This window comes from Engystomops pustulosus, chromosome 5 (assembly GCF_040894005.1).
Source record: "Engystomops pustulosus chromosome 5, aEngPut4.maternal, whole genome shotgun sequence".
Taxonomy (NCBI): Eukaryota; Metazoa; Chordata; class Amphibia; order Anura; family Leptodactylidae; genus Engystomops; species Engystomops pustulosus.
Window position 1 is genome coordinate 202,521,014 of NC_092415.1, and position 22,870 is coordinate 202,543,883.

The following is a 22,870-nucleotide window of genomic DNA, read 5'->3' on the forward strand; positions in this document are numbered from 1 at the left end:
GGTGCTACAGGCACTCAGTTTCAGGCTTCCCACAAAATATACTTGATTACTCTAACAAGATTATTATAATAAGACCCTTATATAGACCAATAGAAATGGTTCTAATGGGAGAAAACTTTTAGGTAATCAATTAAAAATAAATATATTTTTTTTAAAAACTTGACAAAATTATCACCAAATTGGGGCTTTGTCTTTTACCAAATGTATTGTGCAGACAAATTGCGAAAATTTATGACTGACAAAACTGAAAGAGTCCGTCCTAAATCTAAACATGGAGGGATAACGACAAACGGGACACGACTTCATCTAACTAGAAAAGAGCTGATTTATGTACAGATTGTAGGTCCCATCACAAAACTCTACTCTCGTCCCGGTTGTCCCATTTATACAATTGGTGACCGTCTACTTGGCGCGTTGAGCACGAGACATCATCCCTTATGAAAAGAGGCAATTTCTGTGGCAATTCTAGATAAGTGCATAACATGCTGCACTAATATAGTGCAAGTCCCGCCTTACAAACCGCAAAACAAGATGTAGGCGGGATTAGGAGAGTTAGAGAAAGTAGAAACGGGGTTGTCATGTACAAGTGTGTCATTTCGGAGGGTAATTTACTAAAAAATACTGCATTTCAGGAGTTTTATCCGGCACAAAAAGTGTTGAAATTTGGTCGGTCCGGTGGTCCCGTACTTTTTTTAATGTCACGTTTTTGTTTTGTCGCATTTTCCCAAAAACCTGTCTTCTTTTTTTTTTTGTAGAATTATTTACACCGAAACCCCAAGACAATGCCCCAAACAGAAGTCCATACTGTGGAGTTGTCAGTATATGGTACAGGTTCATGCGTATTGGATATATGGGGGTTGAGGTCAAGTCTTGCAACAGACCCAAGTAGTATGTACAGAAATTAGAAGACAGTTTCCCGCTAAATAAAGTTTTTGGGGTTCAAAACATTGCATTTCTGTAGACTGTGCTTAAGCTGCCGCAGTGACGTCCGTCCTCACAAGATTGCCTTGTTGGCGCTTTCCGAGAAGGAATGTAGATACTTTCAAGAGTGTTTTTATTTGTAATTTTTTACATGTCTGCGTCTCCATCGTAAGCCAACGTCAATGGTTTCAGGCGGTTGTTTTGTCTTCTTGGGGGTTTCTTGGGCTTTTTACTGTAAAAAAAAAAAATGGTTAAAAACTTTTGAATTCATTCTCTACCATTTTTAAAAAATATATTTTAATGATTTTTGCTGCTTTTATAATTATTTCTGATGATTTTTGCTATTTTTGGGTTAAATTTATGGTTAATCATCAACTAGCGCACTTATTATTACTCTAATGTAAACTTGTAATTTCTTTTTGCATAAATTACTAAAACTGGAAATTTTTTGGGCAGTTTTCTAAATGTTTTCATTTTCTTAGTCCATAAAGTTTTAGTAAAACCCATTAAAATGTTAAAGAGTTTGTCTGTTTCTACAGAAATTTCTGTCCAATAGTAGAGGCTGCCAAAAAACACAATAGCCTATACCTTCCCTGTCTCCTCCCCTTTGGTCCAGAGCAGTCTCTGTATACAGAGTAGGGATGACTCATGGCAGCCTAATACTGGCCTCAACGTATCACTGTTTAGGCCAATGATAGAAACATCGGTCACATGTCATCGATGGGAGTCACATGAGGCTAAGTGGGCGGGGGGGGGAATGGATATTGTGAACAGGCTCTTTGGTTGTTTTATGGCACAAAACTGTAATCCCCGACAGCCCATTTAAGGAATAAATGGGTTGTCGGGGGTTAAAGATTTGGAAGAAATAGGCAACTTTTATTGACACTATAGTAACAGAGGGAATTTTTAAATTTTTTATAATGGCTCTATGGATAAGCTGAAACGTTGCACCTTATTTTGCCATGGGTGAATAAAGATCACCTTTATACTACTATAATGCTGCCTCATTGCATTGCATTTTTGGGGGAATTTTTAATATATATTTTTAAAAATGTTATAAATAAAAAATAAATAATTACATATGTTTAAATCTAATTCTGGCTCCCTGCCAGTAGTGTTTAGTGAGTCCTAGAAAGGGAGGGAGGCAGTTGCAGTCTATGTGTGTCTCAGTCTCCTGGATGCATTCTTCCTCTTCTCCACACCATCCCCTCTCTCTCCTGCCTGCTCAATGCCCATGACAGGATGTCGGGAGGAAGGAGCTTGATGAGTGTGGAGAGAGGAAGAAGAGACTGAGACACAAGAACAATGGCTGCTGCAGCTGCCTCCCCCTGGGACTCACCAAGCGCTGCTGGCAGGGAGCCAGGTAATGTGAAATAAAGTTTTATAAAGTAGTGGCAGTATTTAGAATGCTAACAAAGGCATTTTATAAATCAGCATAGCACAGGCTATTGGAACCTGTCAGAAGAGAAGAACGTTTAAGCGTTCTTTTCGTCAGGCAGAAAATTCAATAAATTTTTGAGAACACAAATTGAGTATTGTTATGAATTTCTCTGCTTATTGGAACCTGTCACCAGCTAAAAATGATATTTCAAGTGTCTGGTTCGCCTTAAGAGCAGATCATCCCGAGCCTCTAATAGGGAATAAGCCTTCACCAGTAATATCTGGCAGCTCTTACTGTATCGGTGACTGATCCAGTGAAAGTTTGTGTTCACGAAAGTCTCAAATTACCCCATAAAAACCAAAGACTACCAACAAATACACACTTTACAATTTCATGAGGAAAAGGGATGAAAACATACATCACTTCTGACAATAACGTGTCCACTCACCAAGCCAGATAGATCATAGATACCACAAATAAGAGGAAAACAAAGGCACCTGCAGCCACCCCATACACCCAGGTCTTCAGCTTCCCATCTGGAAAGAGGCAATGTTAGTGGCGGGTTAGTAGTAGGCGGTCACATCCTTCATAAAGCAGAGATCTGATTAGTTGTATTAAAGGGTTAACACAAGTTAGAAAAGTTTTTTCCTTCTTCTCGTCATCTGGACCTCTCTACTTCCATAGATGATTATTCGTGGGGGAGGGGCAGTGATGATGAGTACAGCTAGGCTAGTTTTAGGCGACCATGTTCAGGCCACGAACTATGAACTTGTGTCGGCCAAATTTTTCTGGACTCGGACTCCCAACATTTTACTCCCTCCCGGTGGGTCTACCGTTGCGTTATAGAGTTACATTCCCACCCCTACACAAGATTTATTATAAATAAGACCAAGCTGAATATTTGTGAATCTTCTCACAAAAAGTAGATCTTTATGGTGAGTTAACTGATACTAAGTAACCAACAGATTGGGTTGTCTTCTGCTGAATTTTTGAAGCTCATTAACTGTGTTGGTACCGAACTTCACCAGAACATTAAACCTATAAGGTAAATGAAATCCTCTAGGATCCCTGGTAGACCATATGGTGTTCGGGACGGGGGGTGCCAAAAATTAAAGAAATTGTACTGATCTCGTGGCCGTTTCCTGTGTTGTGCCAGTAATAACGGTCATCATTACTGATGACTCGGATGGAAAGGCCGAGGGGGGTCATAGGACCTGCTGTGGCCAGTTAGTGGCCTCCTCGTAGGATATCCCTTCTCTTATATCATAAATGAAATCCCATCCGCTGATTGACCAAAAGTCTCAGCATCACAGGAGAACCAGGAGACTGGAACCACTAACAGCTCGTCCAGAAATATCTATGGTTGAAGGACCAACTTTGGCCAAATTAGTGGCCTCCTCTTATGTCACAAGTGATTTCTACTCGATCGAAGAGGTCAAGACCAGAAGTTTCGGCATCACAGGGGAACCAGGAGACTGGTACCACTAACAGCTGGTCCAAAAGTATCTATGGTCGGAGGACCAACTTTGGCCAAAATAGTGGCCTCCTCTTAAGTCACAAGTGATTTCTACTTGATCGAAGAGGTCAAGACCAGAAGAACTGTGGCACAGCAGAAACCAGGAGGTGGGTAGGGTAAGTACCCCATGGGGTTTTCCAGAATCTACTTATGCAGCTGTCCATTTTTTTTATGGAGAACCTTTTTTTTTAAGAGCTTCTACGTGTGTTCCAGTTTCATGTAGACTATTAACAGTGAAAATGCAATCAAAATACAATTATACACAAAGGTTCGGTCACACAATGGACCTTCATCAGACTTCAATTACTGTAGGAAAGAAACACGCGGGGTCACAGTTCCCATTGGATTCAGTTGCCTTTTGTGTTTCTTCTTCTACAGTGGTGACTGATGAAGTTCCATCATGTGGTCAAATTGTTACTTATATCTGCTTGGGTTGATAAGTAATGGGTTGATCCTACTCTTGTAGAGTTGTGGGTCTGTCCTTGAGACCATGACCTTGACTTATATTGAAACAATGACTTACCTGACCCGAATGGCTGCAGAAACCATGTCCTCCCCCCGTAGCCAGACTGGCTGCTGGAGGGTTGGGTTGGGTTGATGGCTCGGCTCGTTTTCACGTCTCCTTTCTTGTCATCACTAGTAGGTATGATCACTACAGGAATCAGGGTGCATTGGTCAAGTGTCCCATCAGACGAGGTGACCTCCGTGTAGCCGTCTTCACAGCCGCATGAGCCAGACTGGAAATGGAAGAGGAAAGAAGATCTGAATTTATTTTGGTAATTGTCTTCTGGGTTCATGTGTAACAACTTAATATTACAGGCCTACAGCCCGAGGCTGAACTACTGATGGGTGTGAAATGTCTTTCTAGAGTTCTTGATTTTATGTAGAATCTCACCCAAAAAAAAACCTCCTCTAAAGTCACGAGACAATGAGTCAAATTTAGAGGCTGCAGGGGGGTGTCACCAATATGTCCCCATCTTCCCTTCTATAGTACCTAGAAATAAATCCTCCCTTTTGGTAGCGCACAGAACCACAATCCTGGTGACGTGAAAGATGAGATTCTTATCTTTAATATGACACCAGCATGTTTCTAGGTGCTATATATGACGCTGTTATTTTGTTATGAAAATATTTGGTCTTCCTTGACTTCGATTTGTCTTTGGTGCTGCTCACTCCCATCAGCCATCACTAAATTGGGTCTATTAAGGGAAGCAGCTGCTTTTTCTAGAAGAAACACCCAGATCCATATATTGGGGTTAAAGGGTGAAGAACACTTAGACAACACCCTCAGGAGTAGCCTCAAGCCAAAGCAGTCTAGTGACGCAGTTGGTCCATCCCTGTTACGTTACCTCCAACTATTTTGTAAGATAAGAGGCCACATTTTCGACCACTAAAACCTTGATGGTAATGGTGATCTGGAACCACACAAGGACATATGATGGTGGAGATCTAGAGATCTCTCAGTAGTGCAAACTCAAATTTTTGGATTGCCAAAAGTAAGAATAGAACATCCTTACCAAGGCCCACAATGAAGTATAGGTCCTGGTCATTAGTGGTCAAAAAATGTGGCCTCTTAACTTACAAAAACCTTGAGGGTAGTTGTGATCTAGAACCACACGAGGACATCTGATGGTGGAGATCTAGAGATCTCTCACTAGTGCAAACTCAAGCTTTTGGGTTGTCAAAAATAAGAATAGGACATCCTTACCAAGGCCCACAATGACCTAGAGGTCCTGGCATTTGCCCAGATACAAACACAAAGGGGATCCACCAGCAAGACCAGATAATTGTGAAATTTTATTCCAACATATCAAAAGTAAAGGAAAGTGCATGATGAATACCGGTGACACGTTTCGGACCACCAGCGACCTCAGTGGTATCATGTTACACTGGAGCACATTAACTTACCCGGTCCAGTCGCAATCCAGCGGCGGGTTCTCCGATGCTGATTCGGGTCCAGCCGGGATTCACTAAGGTCCGTGCGCCGATATCCACTAGATGTCGCTGCTGCGCCGTGGTCCGCTGGAGTTCACCAGAGTACACCTTCTATTTGTTGGTGCAGGTAAGTGCGTGTCAAGCGACACTTTTTAAAAAAAAATACTGTGGTTTTTTTCGAATCCGTCGGGTTTTCCGACGCCCCCCCCCCCCCCCGATTTCCGTTGCATGCAGGCCGGCTCCGATGCGCCACAATCCGATCGCGTGCGCCAAAACCCTGGGGCAATTCGCCGCAAATTGGAAAAATTCGGGAAACCCGAGGAAAAAAAGCGGTTTGAGCCCTTAGTAAATGACCCCCACTGTATCCATTGTGCACTTTCCTTTGCTTTTCCCATCTATCTGGTCTTGCTGGTGGATCTACCTCGTGTCGGCACCTGGAACGGCCCAATGTTTTATGACCACGTGTCTGACCCTCTACACATCTGATGCCCATTATTCATAGGATTTGGTGAATATTTTGTCAGCCCGGATGCGCTGCATTGCCTGTAAGACATTACTATGTGATGAGCATCCCCCGCCGGGCAGCGGATAGCAGGAGGCTAATAGGATGAGATATAAAAGACGTTTCACCATTTCACAGAAATTACAACTTCCCCAGTGGGAATGAGACGAGTCATTGATCAAACTCATGTGACAATTACCTCCCCGCCGCTGCCCTCAGCTATGAATTACATAGGAGCTGGCACTTGTCAGGACTTACCTCCGTACAGTAGGAGTGCTGCTGGGTACACGGGGGGCTACACACCCGCTCACTCTCCGGCTTCAGGACTTCATAGCAGCCGCCTAGAGGATGGAAGAGGGAAGACACGCAGTAAAGGTATATGTAATGTATAACCAGAGTACATCATCCATAGGGGCTATATGGAAGGATGGAAGAGGGAAGACACATAGTAAAGGTATATGTAATGTATAACCAGAGTACATCATCCATAGGGGCTATATGGAAGAGGGAAGACATGTAGTAAAGGTATATGTAATGTATAACCAGAGTACACCATCCATAGGGGCTATATGGAAGGATGGAAGACACGTAGTAAAGGTATATGTAATGTATAACCAGAGTACATCATCCATAGGGGCTATATGGAAGGATGGAAGAGGGAAGACACGTAGTAAAGGTATATGTAATGTATAACCAGAGTACACAATCCATAGGGGCTATATGGAAGGATGGAAGAGGGAAGACATGTAGTAAAGGTATATGTAATGTATAACCAGAGTACATCATCCATAGGGGCTATATGGAAGGATCGAAGAGGGAAGACACGTAGTAAAGGTATATGTAATGTATAACCAGAGTACATCATCCATAGGGGCTATATGGAAGAGGGAAGACGCGTAAGGTATATGTAATGTATAACCAGAGCACATCATCCATAGGGGCTACATGGAAGGATGAAAGAGGGAAGATGCGTAAGGTATATGTAATGTATAACCAGAGTACACCATCCATAGGGGCTATATGGAAGGATGGAAAAGGGAAGACACGTAGTAAAGGTATATGTAATGTATAACCAGAGTACATCATCCATAGGGGCTATATGGAAGGATCGAAGAGGGAAGACACGTAGTAAAGGTATATGTAATGTATAACCAGAGTACATCATCCATAGGGGCTATATGGAAGAGGGAAGACGCGTAAGGTATATGTAATGTATAACCAGAGCACATCATCCATAGGGGCTACATGGAAGGATGAAAGAGGGAAGATGCGTAAGGTATATGTAATGTATAACCAGAGTACACCATCCATAGGGGCTATATGGAAGGATGGAAAAGGGAAGACACGTAGTAAAGGTATATGTAATGTATAACCAGAGTACATCATCCATAGGGGCTATATGGAAGAGGGAAGACGCGTAAGGTATATGTAATGTATAACCAGAGTACACCATCCATAGGGGCTATATGGAAGGATGGAAGAGGGAAGACACGTAGTAAAGGTATATGTAATGTATAACCAGAGTACACCATCCATAGGGGCTATATGGAAGGATGGAAGAGGGAAGACACGTAATAAAGGTATATGTAATGTATAACCAGAGTACATCATCCATAGGGGCTACATGGAAGGATGGAAGAGGGAAGACGCATAAGGTATATGTAATGTATAACCAGAGTACATCATCCATAGGGGCTATATGGAAGGATGGAAAAGGGAAGACACGTAGTAAAGGTATATGTAATGTATAACCAGAGTACATCATCCATAGGGGCTATATGGAAGAGGGAAGACGTGTAAGGTATATGTAATGTATAACCAGAGTACATCATCCATAGGGGCTATATGGAAGAGGGAAGACGCGTAAGGTATATGTAATGTATAACCAGAGTACATCATCCATAGGGGCTACATGGAAGGATGGAAGAGGGAAGACGCGTAAGGTATATGTAATGTATAACCAGAGTACACAATCCATAGGGGCTATATGGAAGGATGGAAGAGGGAAGACATGTAATAAAGGTATATGTAATGTATAACCAGAGTACACCATCCATAGGGGCTATATGGAAGGATGGAAGAGGGAAGACATGTAATAAAGGTATATGTAATGTATAACCAGAGTACATCATCCATAGGGGCTATATGGAAGAGGGAAGAGGGAAGACATGTAGTAAAGGTATATGTAATGTATAACCAGAGTACACAATCCATAGGGGCTATATGGAAGGATGGAAGAGGGAAGACACGTAATAAAGGTATATGTAATGTATAACCAGAGTGTACCAGAGGGCCATCTCCCACAATATAAAGCCACTAACCAAAAGCGGTTACCAGCCGTGTATGACATGATTGGTCCCTGTACTTAGTCCCTGTTCCCATGACTGGACCCTTAAAAATACCAAGGAATGTGCCCAGAGCCATATCGGATCGTATTGCAATAAAAGCAAATTGTAGAACATCTGTAATCTGTAATAAATGGGATTTTAAGCCATTTTACATACAGTAATACGGAACAATATGACAGCGATTGTCTGTGTCATGTCCTCGGGCTGTTACTGAAACCCTTAATCACTCAGAGGCTAAAAGAGTGACAATATGGGGAGCATATGGGAAGATAGACGGAGCCTATGGGAAGGTAGAGGGAGCCTATGGGATGACAGAGGGAGCCCATGGGATGACAGATGACAGAGGGAGCCTATGGGATGATAGATGACATAGAGAGTGTATGGGATAACAGAGGGAGCCTTTGGGATGACAGATGACATAGAGAGTGTATGGGATGACAGAGGGAGCCTATGGGATGACAGATGACATAGAGAGTGTATGGGATAACAGAGGGAGCCTTTGGGATGACATAGAGAGTGTATGGGATGACAGAGGGAGCCTATGGGATGACAGAGGGAGCCTATGGGATGATAGGGGGAGCCCATGGGATGACAGAGGGAGCCTATGGGATGACAGAGGGAGCCTATGGGATGATAGGGGGAGCCTATGGGATGACAGAGGGAGCCTATGGGATGATAGGGGGAGCCCATGGGATGACAGAGGGAGCCTATGGGATGACAGAGGGAGCCTATGGGATGATAGGGGGAGCCTATGGGATGACAGAGGGAGCCTATGGGATGACAGAGGGAGCCTATGGGATGATAGGGGGAGCCCATGGGATGACAGAGGGAGCCTATGGGATGATAGGGGGAGCCCATGGGATGACAGAGGGAGCCTATGGGATGACAGAGGGAGCCTATGGGATGATAGGGGGAGCCCATGGGATGACAGAGGGAGCCTATGGGATGATAGGGGGAGCCCATGGGATGACAGAGGGAGCCTATGGGATGATAGGGGGAGCCCATGGGATGACAGGGGGAGCCTATGGGATGATAGGGGGAGCCTTTTCTTCTATCATATTTTCTACATGTCACAGTCACTATTAACAGTGGCATCTATGGGGTTAACCAGCTGCTCAGGTCCTTCCATCCCCCACAACCCGACCACTCTGCCAGTGGTTCCAGTGAGAAGTGAGATGGGTGCGGTGAGCTCCACCAATCCAGCTACTGGGCCAACCAGCGCCCCCTATTTTTCTTCCTATTTTTTGTACTTTCATGTGGTACAATATGATAACTACCTGTCACATTGAAGCCGTCCGATCGCTGGCACCAAACTGTCCGGGAAGATCCTTTCCATGAACCTGTTAACCAGTTGTATTCATAGCAATCTCCATCTGCAAGAGAACACACATAGAGATTAGGAAATATATAATATGCAAAATATTGTATGTAAGAATAACTAGAATATGTCTATTAAAGCTTCTCCATGTGCTCTAGGGAGAGCACTCACACTGCTGTGCTCTTAGCAATCCACTAAGTGCTGCTTCACAGCCCCTGAGTGTCTGCTGTAGTATCCAACCAGAAGCCTGCTACTTCTTTTATGCAGAGCCAAGGGAGAGGGCTCTGCAGCTCAATGCACAGAGCAAAAAGCACAGCAGTGTGAGGACACTCCCGCAGTGCACTTGGAGAAGCTACAATTCTAGAATATAAATCCATATAACAGTCCTGCTGCTACTAACAGCAACAAATGTGTGATTACTCATCTTTCAAGGGTCAATGTATAACACTGGCTGCAGAGAGCACAGAGCGCAGCAGTGTGAGGACACACCTACAGTGCACTTGGAGAAGCTACAATCCTGGAATATAAATCTATTTATCACAGTTCTGCTGATATTAACAACATATCTCAACATATTGAGAACACATTCTCGAGGGACATTACATAACACTGGCTGCAGAGAGCACAGGGCAAAGCAGTGTGAGGACACACCCACAGTGCACTTGGTGTGGAAACATTCTTGGAATATAAATCCATTTATCAAAGTTCTGCTGCTACTAACATATACAAAGGTCCGATTTCTCATCACTCTATGCAGCCTGCATGGTCATTGGTCACATTTGTTGACAGAATATTAACTATGAGCTGGATATCAATTATAAAGAAATGCAGATACATTGTTACACTTGGATTGCCACAACCCTCTGACTTGTTGTTTTATGCTTTACTACTGCAGCCAAATTCTCCAAGGCCTCTGTAGCAGCTTCCTGATCTGCGTCTATGAAATGGAAGCCTTTATATATTCCTAGTAAACTCAGTTCCACAGTCTACAGTGAGCTCCCTCTAGTGGTGGCTCCAGGTTTATAGGATTTTACTCTGTAACTCTATAGACCAATGAAAAGAATATGCAAATTGCTTGCACATGTATTTATGAAGTGTCTGCGCCAGTTTTGGGTCACGACTGCACTGTGTCTGCCGCGCCACAAGATTCTACACTTCAAGGAGGTTTCCGGAGCAGATTAGTAGTACAGTTTGTATTGCTATTGATAAATCTGGCCCTATGTCTCTACAGGAGATTTGGGGGCACTATATGTCATGCATCTTAAATAGACTTCACCTACCATGACAGGATTTGGATTCATAGGCTTGTTCTGGGCACAGGTGTTGGTTTTCCATCTCTTGGATTATTACCGCTCGCGATCGCACTTTAACCCCTCCAAAGCTGAGATCTTGTTTATTGACGCAAGTCAGCTGGCACAAGCTCCATTCAGACCATTCATTCAGATAGCAGTCGCCTAAAAGAGGGGATGGTAAATATATAACAGATTGACCTTTATGATAAGGGCAGGGGTGAAGCTCTACTGCAAAGAGACAAGATTTCCATGATTTGCAATAATGAGGGTTAAAATAGGTGTTTCTGTGTGTAAAAGCTGTGATTCTGCCTATAGGATGAGACCCAGTTATGGGTTCCTTATCTTATAAATTGATTTTAGAGTAAGCAAAGTGTCTCATTACCAAAAAACCCCCAGAAAAGTATGAATAATATTATGGTTTTAGCACCTTCTGGTAAAATGCAGTAAGGAAGGGCAGATTTATAATCATGAAGAGCCCTAGGTCAGAGCTTCTATTTTTCCTATATAGAGCTCCAAATCCTCTGCATGCATATACTAAAAACTATAATAATAATAATATACTCACTACCTGCAGCCACCAGTAGAGGGAGCACAAGAGCTTACTATAGACTGTTATCTATTGAACTCTATAAAAACACTGAAAACTATAATCTCTTGAGCTCCCCCTAGTGATGGATAAAGTTATGACACTTTTACAATCAAGTTTTCAATCTTACCTCTGAATAAGTTATTAGTGTTGGATAATGAGAATGGTCCCCCCTGAGTACCACATGTGAAAGTACTCCATAACCTGATTCACTTTTATGGTACTTCAATAGGGGTAAGTTCCATAGGGGTAAATAGTGCAGTGGCCGAGTATGTACCCAACTCATCGGCATCTAATCTAATCAAAATGTAATAGACACAAAATTCACATTTCCAAAAAAATATATATAAACAGTAAATTTTTCCCCTTTTATACTCTATGGAAGCTCCCCCCTCGGATGGGCAGACCACCCCTTTAAAAGTCAAAATTTCTGTGCAAAATAAAGGTGTCCCTCTATATTTAAGGATGGACGTGTGATGTCATAGAACGAATAAAAAAAATAATAAATTCAAGACAATTGCTAAATGGCCGATACCTGGACACGGGACGGTGCACGACTCCTCCAGTACAATGTTCACGTCTCCATCCACAACAAGTTCTATTTCTCCACAAAACTCCTCGTCGACCACTTTGCCAGCGTCTTCCCGAGATCCATCATAAACGACGCAGGACATATTCCGGAACCTGGTGCCATCTCCGCACTGTGCATCCTACCAAGAGACACCAGGAGTCAATGGGGGAGGTGATTCAAGCCCGGAATTGTAGCTCAAAAAAAAATTAAAATAAGATTTTTTTTCTTAACTAGTTGGGTTTATTCTTTACAAAATTGCAACAAATGACATGTTTCCACAATTCTCTGTCCGCTTTTGAATAATGGGTGTGAACCTGGCCTTAGTGAGCCTGATCCATCATTTTGGAACCTGAATGACTCTTCTGCCTCCTGGTACTTTCCACCTTAGGCCAATCATCACCTTCAATGAGACAATTTCAAGAGGTAGTGACCTGGTGATTTCCCTGCAGATCCATGTACAGGGGTTAAAGAGTATAAACCAAGGAGGCCTCTTATAAAACACTTTAAGGGACATCTACCACCATTTTCTCAGTGGTAGACTGTCCCATATGCCATCCTCGGTACCTTATGCCCTCGAAGGAGCCTCTGTGCGCTTCCTCTGGGGCCCTTGTGGTATGGAGAAAATAAACTTTGATATCTATTGAAATGAGCCGGAGGTACTCAGGGTCTCGTCCGAAGAGCGCCTCTTGGCTCCTCCGAAGACTAATTTATGCACGGCCCCCCACCTCATTCGTATGCAGCACTCCCAGCTACCCGAGCGGTCTTGATTTCTTGCACAGCCGCAAAGGATACCTGCGAGCTGCGCAAGACAGAAGATCTCGCAACAGAAGGGGCACCGATGACGTCACCGGCTGCCTGACCACGCGGGTAGCTGGGAGCGGTGCATGAGGCGGGGGACGTGCATAAATTAGTCTTCGGAGGAGCCAGGGGGCTAGGAGACCCTGAGCATCTCCGGCTCATTTCAATGAATGCCCCATCGAGAGCATTAGGTACCGAGGGTGGCATACGGGACAGTCTACCACAGAGAAAATGGTGGTAGATGTCCTTTAAGGAGTGACACAAAATCCAGTTAGGTGGCCGTACTGACCTATTAGGTTCCTCATGGTAAATGTGCAAGAACATCAAGATCCTAGATCTGGCAGCCGATACTTCTGCTGTTTTATATGGTGACCATGTAGTGACATTATTCTGAACCAGGATAGAAATTACCTCCACTGTACACTGGGACCAGCGCCCGTACTGCCATCTGTAGCACGGCTTCACTGGGCACGGCTTGGACTGCTCCGTCTGGGTGGGACATGGTCTCCCATCTCCTTGGGAAGGCTGGATCACCGTCCTCCTCCGGGTCATCTTCCCTGTGATTGATGGAACCGATTATTCAAAAATGTATGTAACATTTTTTTTAAAAAATACCAAAAAATAAAAACAGGATCGACTTGTATTATGGTTTTTAGTCTTTGTGTCGATGAATAAAAACCAACATATGTAACCAATATTTATTTGGATGAAAGATGACGCACTAGCCGAACCTGGACCGGAACTTCTGACTGCAGTCCAGGATTGGGTTTGGGAGACCCAAACCCCAAATGTTTGGCACGCACCCGCTCATCGCTAGTAAGGAGTTTGGTAAAGTCATTTTGGAGGTTACAATTTACATAGAATCTGGTTTAACCCACAACAATTTAATACATCCACTAGGGTCAGTCCGTGATACAAACCTGCAAGGCCACAACCGGTCGAGCACTTGGACCATGGAGACCAGTCGGAGAGCTGACAATTCACGGGACATTCCACCACACAGGACGTGTTCATCTGCCAAGACTTCTCCAAACCGAGCTACAAGGAAGAGCAGGTTTCAGTCTGTCCCATCACACTGGTTACATGATTAAAGGGTTAAAAGCCACTATCATAATGGCTGGGGGTCCGTAGTCACGAGACCCTCAGCTGCTCCCTCACGAAATTTATCGTTAAATGAATCAATTTTGTTGCTTTATCACAACTCCTCCTTCCCATTGTCATGTGTCACTTACTAGGTTCCCCCATTTTGTCCCCCTTCAAAAGGGGTTTGTCTGTTATACCAGGGACCACTTACTTCTTCACAGAACTTCAGGGCCACTGATTTGGCATCACTCCGAACACAGTCCAACATCCTGGTCTTGATTCCGTTCCCACAAACGGCCTTGTCACTAAGCTGACACGTGCTCCAATCTAAGGAGATAACGGGTACATAGATTACATCATGAGAGAAGATCAGAAAAGTGAGTGCAGCTCATGGGACCAATGCTGTACAGCTTACACTGCAAAATGCTACATATCATTAGGTGCTCAATAGTAGAGCTGCGTATTCACACTGACACTTCATCGAAAAATTTAAGTGAAATGCAAAGTTTTTCTGTAAGTTTTTTCTGACTGTACTGGCAGAATAGAACAGGATAAGTAATGTCATGTATGTACAGTGACTGCACCAGCAGCAGAATAGTGAGTGCAGCTCTGGGGTATAATACTGGATGTAACTCAGGATCAGTACAGGATATGTAATGTCATGTATGTACACAGTGACTGCACCAGCAGCAGAATAGTGAGTGCAGCTCTGGGGTATAATACAGGATGTAACTCAGGATCAGTACAGGATAAGTAATGTCATGTATGTACACAGTGACTGCACCAGCATCAGAATAGTGAGTGCAGCTCTGAAGTATAATACAGGATGTAACTCAGGATCAGTACAGGATAAGTAATGTCATGTATGTACACAGTGACTGCACCAGCAGCAGAATAGTGAGTGCAGCTCTGGAGTATAATACAGGATGTAACTCAGGATCAGTACAGGATAAGTAATGTCATGTATGTACACAGTGACTGCACCACCAGCAGAATAGTGAGTGCAGCTCTGGGGTATAATACAGGATGTAACTCAGGATCAGTACAGGATAAGTAATGTCATGTATGTACACAGTGACTGCACCAGCAGCAGAATAGTGAGTGCAGCTCTGGAGTATAATACAGGATGTAACTCAGGATCAGTACAGGATAAGTAATGTCATGTATGTACACAGTGACTGCACCAGCAGCAGAATAGTGAGTGCAGCTCTGGAGTATAATACAGGATGTAACTCAGGATCAGTACAGGATAAGTCATGTCATGTATGTACACAGTGACTGCACCAGCAGCAGAATAGTGAGTGCAGCTCTGGGGTATAATACAGGATGTAACTCAGGATCAGTACAGGATAAGTAATGTCATGTATGTACACAGTGACTGCACCAGCAGCAGAATAGTGAGTGCAGCTCTGGAGTATAATACAGGATGTAACTCAGGATCAGTACAGGATAAGTAATGTCATGTATGTACACAGTGACTGCACCAGCAGCAGAATAGTGAGTGCAGCTCTGAGGTATAATACAGAATGTAACTCAGGATCAGTACAGGATAAGTAATGTCATGTATGTACACAGTAACTGCACCAGCAGCAGAATAGTGAGTGCAGCTCTGGAGTATAATACAAGATGTAACTCAGGATCAGTACAGGATAAGTAATGTCATGTATGTACACAGTGACTGCGCCAGCAGCAGAATAGTGAGTGCAGCTATGGAGTATAATACAGGATGTAACTCAGGATCAGTACAGGATAAGTCATGTCATGTATGTACACAGTGACTGCACCAGCAGCAGAATAGTGAGTGCAGCTCTGGGGTATAATACAGGATGTAACTCAGGATCAGTACAGGATAAGTAATGTCATGTATGTACACAGTGACTGCACCACCAGCAGAATAGTGAGTGCAGCTCTGGGGTATAATACAGGATGTAACTCAGGATCAGTACAGGATAAGTAATGTCATGTATGTACACAGTGACTGCACCAGCAGCAGAATAGTGAGTGCAGCTCTGGGGTATAATACAGAATGTAACTCAGGATCAGTACAGGATAAGTAATGTCATGTATGTACACAGTAACTGCACCAGCAGCAGAATAGTGAGTGCAGCTCTGGAGTATAATACAAGATGTAACTCAGGATCAGTACAGGATAAGTAATGTCATGTATGTACACAGTGACTGCGCCAGCAGCAGAATAGTGAGTGCAGCTATGGAGTATAATACAGGATGTAACTCAGGATCAGTACAGGATAAGTAATGTCATGTATGTACACAGTGACTGCACCAGCAGCAGAATAGTGAGTGCAGCTCTGGGGTATAATACAGAATGTAACTCAGGATGAGTACAGGATAAGTAATGTCATGTATGTACACAGTGACTGCACCAGCGGCAGAATAGTGAGTGCAGCTCTGGAGTATAATACAGGATGTAACTCAGGATCAGTACAGGATAAGTAATGTCATGTATGTACACAGTGACTGCACCAGCAGCAGAATAGTGAGTGCAGCTCTGGAGTATAATACAAGATGTAACTCAGGATCAGTACAGGATAAGTAATGTCATGTATGTACAGTGACTGCACCAGCAGCAGAATAGTGAGTGCAGCTCTGGAGTATAATACAGGATGTAACTCAGGATCAGTACAGGATAAGTAATGTCATGTATGTACACAGTGACTGCACCACCAGCAGAATAGTGAGTGCAGCTCTGGAGTATAATACAAGATGTAACTCAGGATCAGTACAGGATAAGTAATGTCATGTATGTACACAGTGACTGCACCAGCAGCAGAATAGTGAGTGCAGCTCTGGGATATAATACAGGATGTAACTCATGATGAGTACAGGATAAGTAATGTCATGTATGTACACAGTGACTGCACCAGCCGCAGAATAGTGAGTGCAGCTCTGGGGTATAATACAGGATGTAACTCAGGATCAGTACAGGATAAGTAATGTAATGTATGTACACAGTGACTGCACCAGCAGCAGAATAGTGAGTGCAGCTCTGGGGTATAATACAGGATGTAACTCAGGATCAGTACAGGATAAGTAATGTCATGTATGTACACAGTGACTACACCAGCAGCAGAATAGTGAGTGCAGCTCTGGAGTATAATACAGGATGTAACTCAGGATCAGTACAGGATAAGTAATGTCATGTATGTACACAGTGACTGCACCAGCAGCAGAATAGCTCGTGCTGGATCATTCTGCTGTGTGCTACTGAAGGGTGTGGTTGTTGCTGCTGAGCTCCTGCACCACCTGGAGGAAGATCAAATCCACCCAGGCCTGCTCTCTCCTCCCCAGGGAGGGAGTGGGTTTCTGGGATGAGTGAGCCAGGAAAATCCCAGGCTTCTGCCTCCCGGACCAGGCCGGCGGGGGGCAGGAGAAGCCAGTTACCGGCCAAAGCGGAGGGGGTGAGAAGATCTGCCCGGAGCCAAGGACGCAGCGATGTGACCTCGGCTGCCACCCCCAAGACCCAGGGAAGCCGCAAGGTCTCCGGTTCACAGAAGATCAAGGCAAGTAACATCAGCCTGAGTGCTCCTCCTGGAAAGCTGAGTGACTGTGCGGGAAAGCTGGGTGGTTCAGCTGAAAAGCTGGGTGCTCACGGAGGTGTGCAAAAGGCATGGGGTGATCTGAAGGCCCGGGAGTCTGCTTCCATCTATGGCTCCCGGATTGCTGAGCACCTCCGTGAGTACGAGGAATCTGGAAAAGCGCTGAGGAGGCTCCAGGAGGAGATACGGGAGACCTTGGCCCTAGCGGGGGTGGCTACGCAGAGAAAGAAAAAGTCTGATCTTCTTAACACCATAGACAGACTAAAAGCCGAGGTCACCGCTCTGCAGGAGAAGCGACATCTAATCCGCGAGCACAGCGGTCCGTTCCGGGAAAAGTTGGAAAACGATGCCCGGTTTGATGACATGCGCCAGGAGCAGTTAAGAAAGCTGAAGGGGCTTGAGATCCAGGCGGATGATGGCGATGATGAGGAGGATGAGGAAGACCTGCCGTGTCCGTCTGGTGGCCTGCATCAACACCAGCAGGCCTCGCACGACAGGCTGCCTGCAGAGCAAGCGCCATTACCATCAGGCTGCGGCTCTGCCAACCTGGAGGAGGAAAGTGATGACAGCGGCCAGGGAGGGGCGCTAATGGCTCAGATCCGTCAGCTCGAGTCCCCAGTTCACCTCCAGAACTTTTCGTTCGGCGATGAGATCCCGGATGAGGACCAAAAGAGAAAGAAGAGACCCAAGAAGACCAAGGCGTCTCAGGAGGTGAATCTGGTGTTTCGTCCCCTCCCTGTTCCCTCCGGGCGGGCAGCAGTGCCAGCCTGTCGTGTAGGCCCCGTTACCCAGCCCAGCACGAATCCTGCAGTGGACTCGGTGCCAGGGTGCGGGGAGATTGCAAAGCCACGTTCCATCATGGCGCAGAGCACCAGCCTTGTTTTAGTAGCAAGGATGGTGCAGGGAAGGCATCGGCCGAAAGGCCGGACAGTGAGGGCGATCCGGCAGGTCCTGGTACTGTGCGCTGCCCCCTAGTGGGAGGGGGGGTGGCCCAGTGCCAGGGGCAGTGGCGGTAGCTCCTGTGGCTCCTAGCACTGTGGCTGTTGCTTGCTCCGGTGAGCAGCGGCAGTGTGATGGGGCTGCTGGGGCTTGTAGTGCGGCGCCTCCCAGACATCCCGTGCAGCCTGCAGGGAAAGGTGCAGGAAAAGTATTGTTCTGTATTGGTGCATCAAACTGTGGAGATATGAAAGGGCCAAAGAGACTGTCTGGAGTCTGTAAGGACAAGCGGCCTCTACCATCCATTGAGCAGCGGTGCTCAAACATCATAAAAACTGCTGGACAACAAGGGGTTAATGCCAATGAGGCAGAGGGCACAAGTAAGATCGGGGTTGGAGCTGCCTCTTCTCAGGCTGAATCAGCTATGGAGGTGGCTCTACCCCCTGTGTCCAGTGACGCCGAGGCAACCCCAGGTCTTCCTGGCCCAGCTGGTGTGAGTGATGCAAGGAAGCGAGGCAGTAATGTACATAGTGTGGTGAATGTGGGGGTGGTGAATGGTGATGGGGGGGATCCTGGTATGAGTGCTGGACCATCTGCACCCCCAGTGGTGGCCGCTCCCATAAGGAGCTATGCGAGTGTCACCGCTGGGGCAAGTGGGGTTAACTCCTTGTCTCCTGGCTCTGGGAATAGCGTTTTGCAAAGGCGTCTTCTGGAGGCTCTCAGGAGAGGGGAAAAGTCAATCAATGTAGAGGGGAGAGATGTTGATCTGTCCTTCTGGACAGACAGGCATGGCCTGGCAGCCTTCCAAGAGAAAAGGGGGGGAGAGACTGTGTGGTCTTTACCCACAACCGGGCCCGGAGCTGCCCGTAGGAATGTGGTTCGTCTTCGCTGGAGGGGCAGTGACGCATGCCCACCCAGGTCAAGGGTGGTGGAGCTCCTCCTGAGGATGAACTTCAGGGCTAGTGACATCTTTGCCCTGATACATCCTTATGGTACTCCGGAGTTCGATGTCAGCTTTGTTCGGCCGGAGGGCTTAGAGCTCTTCTGGTCGAATTATGAGCTGGCAAAGAACGAGCCCGCATGGCGAGACTTTGCTGTGCAAGCAGTGTCTCGCCAAAACGCAGTCAAGAAGGTGACCGTTTTGACCCGTAACGAGTCACTTTCTTGCATGGACATCATGACTTGGCTCAGTCGTTATGGTGAGGTTGTACAGGTACCGCAGAAAAACCGCGATGAATTTGGCATTTGGTCTGGGGCCTGGACCTTCATGATGAAGTTGAAGTGTTCAGGCGGCACAGTCGCCCACATTCCCTCTTCAGCCTTTCTTGGGCGAGACAGAATCCTGATTTTCTACCAGGGGCAGCCGAAGGTCTGTCACAGGTGCGGTGACCCCACACACTTTAGCGCCAGCTGCCAAGTGCAGAAGTGCGCTTTGTGTGGTGGGCTAGGTCATCTCGCTGCATCCTGTAAGGACATTAGGTGTAACCTGTGTGGTGAGCTCGGTCACCCTTTCAGCCGTTGTCCTCGCTCCTTTGCCAATGCGGTTGTGACCCCAGTGGAGGAGAGCCATGAGGTTGCTTCTGCTGGGGAAGGTACCAGCAGAGGTGGAGGAGCTGAGGGGCCTGTGAAGAAAAGTAAGAAGAAGTCGCCTTCTCAGTTAAGGCGGCTTGAAGCCAGACAAAAAGGGAGAGAACTGGAGAAGCCTCAGTCTGCTGGGGTGACCCTTGGTCCTTCCTCAGAGGCTGGTCTTGCTACTGAGGCCCTGAGGGATGATGAGTTGGATGAGGAGGTCAGGGGGATGGAGCGCGAGAAAGGTGCCATGTCCTCCACGTCCTCCCAATATGAGAGTATGGATGAGGATAACAGGATTTGGCTAGAAAATAAGCGCAAGCAGAAAAAGAAAAAACGCGGCGCATCTAAGGTACCTAAGGAAGGGAAAACTTCCTCCCCTCTGGTTGAGCTTTCCAACCAGTTCCTCACCCTCGATGAGATCGCCTCCTCGGAAGGAGAGGCTGAGGGTGGGGTTCTGGAGGTGGCGGCGGAGCAGCCTGCAGGGGGCGCTGAGTCTCTATCCTCTGGGGATGCTGGGTCCTCAGAGTGGGAGACTGACTCAGAGTCAGGAGACAAGGACGAAGGAGAGGGTGGTCCGGGTGGGTCCTTGGGGGCCAGTAATAACATGGACACCTCGATTTCGTTAAAAAGAAGTTGCCCCAATTCTGAAGGGAAAAGGGAAAAGGGATCATCCTCAGAGGACAGTAGAGGGAAGGGAGGTAGTAAGAAAAAAGCCGTCTAACTCAATCACTCATGATGGCGGCACCCACTCCGTTGACGCTGGCGTCCATTAATGTCGCCAGCATTAAGTCTGATGCGGCTAGATTTGCGGCCTTTGATTTTCTCGGCCGCGTTGAAGCCGACATTTTATTTTTGCAGGAGACCAGGCTGCCAGATTTGGCGGCCGTGTATAAAGCTAAGAGGGAATGGAGACACGGGCCTTCCTATTGGTCTCTTGCGGCCGAGCCGTATAGCGGAGTGGCGGTCCTTTTTACCGCACCGGTAGAATGCCGACGAGTTATTGAGTTAGAAATGGGGAGGTGCCTGATCCTGGATGTCCTCATGAAGGGACAAGAACTTCGCCTAATTAACATCTATGGTCCCCAGTCCAAGTGGGACAGGAAGTGTCTCTTTATGAGGATCAAGCCCTACCTTTTTACAAGTCGGCAGGTGGTCTTTGGAGGGGACTTCAATGCTGTCACGAGGTCCCAGGATAGGGGAGGTTCCAGAGACAAGCTGACTTATGATAGCGTCGCTCTTAATAGCATAGCTAGTGAGGCTCGCCTGGTGGATGTCCACATCCGGCACACCCCAGGCCACGCGGGGTTCACCTATTATAGGGGTAGCTGCAGGTCTAGAATAGACAGGTTTTATTTAAAGGAGGAAGCCATTTCTTCACCAGTGTCCGTTGTTGAGGTGGAGTTCTCCGATCACTGTCTAATTTTGTTTTCTCTGAATGTTACAGAGACCCCCCGGATGGGAAGAGGCTACTGGAAGCTCAATTTGTCTCTCCTGGAAGAAGCGGAGATCAGACAATCCTTTGAGGACTTTCTTCAGAGCCAGGTACCATTGCTGGGCCTTTGTAGCAGTAAGTCAGAGTGGTGGGAGATGCTCAAGAAAAGGGTGGCGAGATTCTTCCGCCAGCTCTCGAGCCTCAGGAGCCTGGACAGGTACCGCCTGTATCAGGGCCTGAGGAGGAAACTCGAGCATCTCGTCTCGACTGGAGGTAGTCGTGAGGACATCTCCAGAGTGAAATCCTTGCTGAAGAGGTGTCAGTACGATAGACACGCATCTTTGGTTTTTGAGAGGGATTACGGGAAATACCGCTCGCCCGACCCTTACAGAAACTGCAAGATGTCAGTGAATGGTAAAGTTGTCACGGGACTGGTTGACAGTACGGGATCCCTGAAAAGGTCCAGATCAGGGATTCTGGAGGTCGTCAGATCCTTCTACTCGCACCTCTTGGGCAGGAAGGATCTAGATCGGGATGTGATGTCGGCTTTCCTGGCTGAAACTGTCCCTGAGCCAGGAGTAGACCCCTCTCTTGATGTTTTGACAGAGATGATTAGGGAAGAGGAAGTCAGCCGGGCGATTGAAGGGCTCGCCCTCAAGAAATCGCCGGGTCCGGATGGCTTAACATCCGAGTTTTATAAGACCTTTAAGGACGCCTTGGTTCCCCTCTTGACTGAGGTATTCAATGAGTGTCTTTCCTCGGGCGCTCTGCCGAAGTCAATGAGGAGGTCAGCCCTGATCATCCTGTCAAAGGGTAAGGACCGATCTCGTATTGAGAACTGGCGTCCCATAGCGCTTCTCAATACGGACAGAAAGGTTTTGGCAAAGGTGCTGTTTAATCGGCTGGTGCAGTTTGCACCCCGGCTCCTTTCGGGGACCCAGCACTGCTCTGTTCCAGGCCGCGGTACATTTAGTGCTGTGCTTTGTGTCCGGGAGGCAGTGGAACAGGGCAGGGCTGGTAACTGGAAGGGGTACTTGCTGTCCTTGGATCAGGCAAAAGCGTTTGATCGGGTTAACCACGAGTACCTCTGGTCTGTCCTTCTGAGGTATGGCCTGCCGGGTG

The 22,870-nt window shown here is 46.3% G+C and overlaps 1 protein-coding gene across 1 annotated transcript in view; it reads right to left on the reverse strand.

The window, feature by feature from the left end:
• Positions 1-719: 719 nt before the first annotated feature.
• THSD7A (thrombospondin type 1 domain containing 7A) overlaps positions 720-22,870 on the reverse strand; it is a 324,008-nt gene continuing 301,857 nt past the window's right edge. Inside the window, exons 20-29 of the mRNA XM_072154376.1 lie at positions 14,463-14,578; positions 14,089-14,206; positions 13,580-13,725; positions 12,335-12,509; positions 11,202-11,375; positions 9,881-9,976; positions 6,514-6,596; positions 4,342-4,555; positions 2,751-2,838; positions 720-1,153 (exon numbers count right to left, since the gene is read on the reverse strand). Of these exons, the coding sequence (XP_072010477.1) occupies positions 1,069-1,153; positions 2,751-2,838; positions 4,342-4,555; positions 6,514-6,596; positions 9,881-9,976; positions 11,202-11,375; positions 12,335-12,509; positions 13,580-13,725; positions 14,089-14,206; positions 14,463-14,578 (1,295 nt within the window). The 3' untranslated portion in view covers positions 720-1,068. The remainder of the gene's footprint in view (positions 1,154-2,750; positions 2,839-4,341; positions 4,556-6,513; positions 6,597-9,880; positions 9,977-11,201; positions 11,376-12,334; positions 12,510-13,579; positions 13,726-14,088; positions 14,207-14,462; positions 14,579-22,870) is intronic.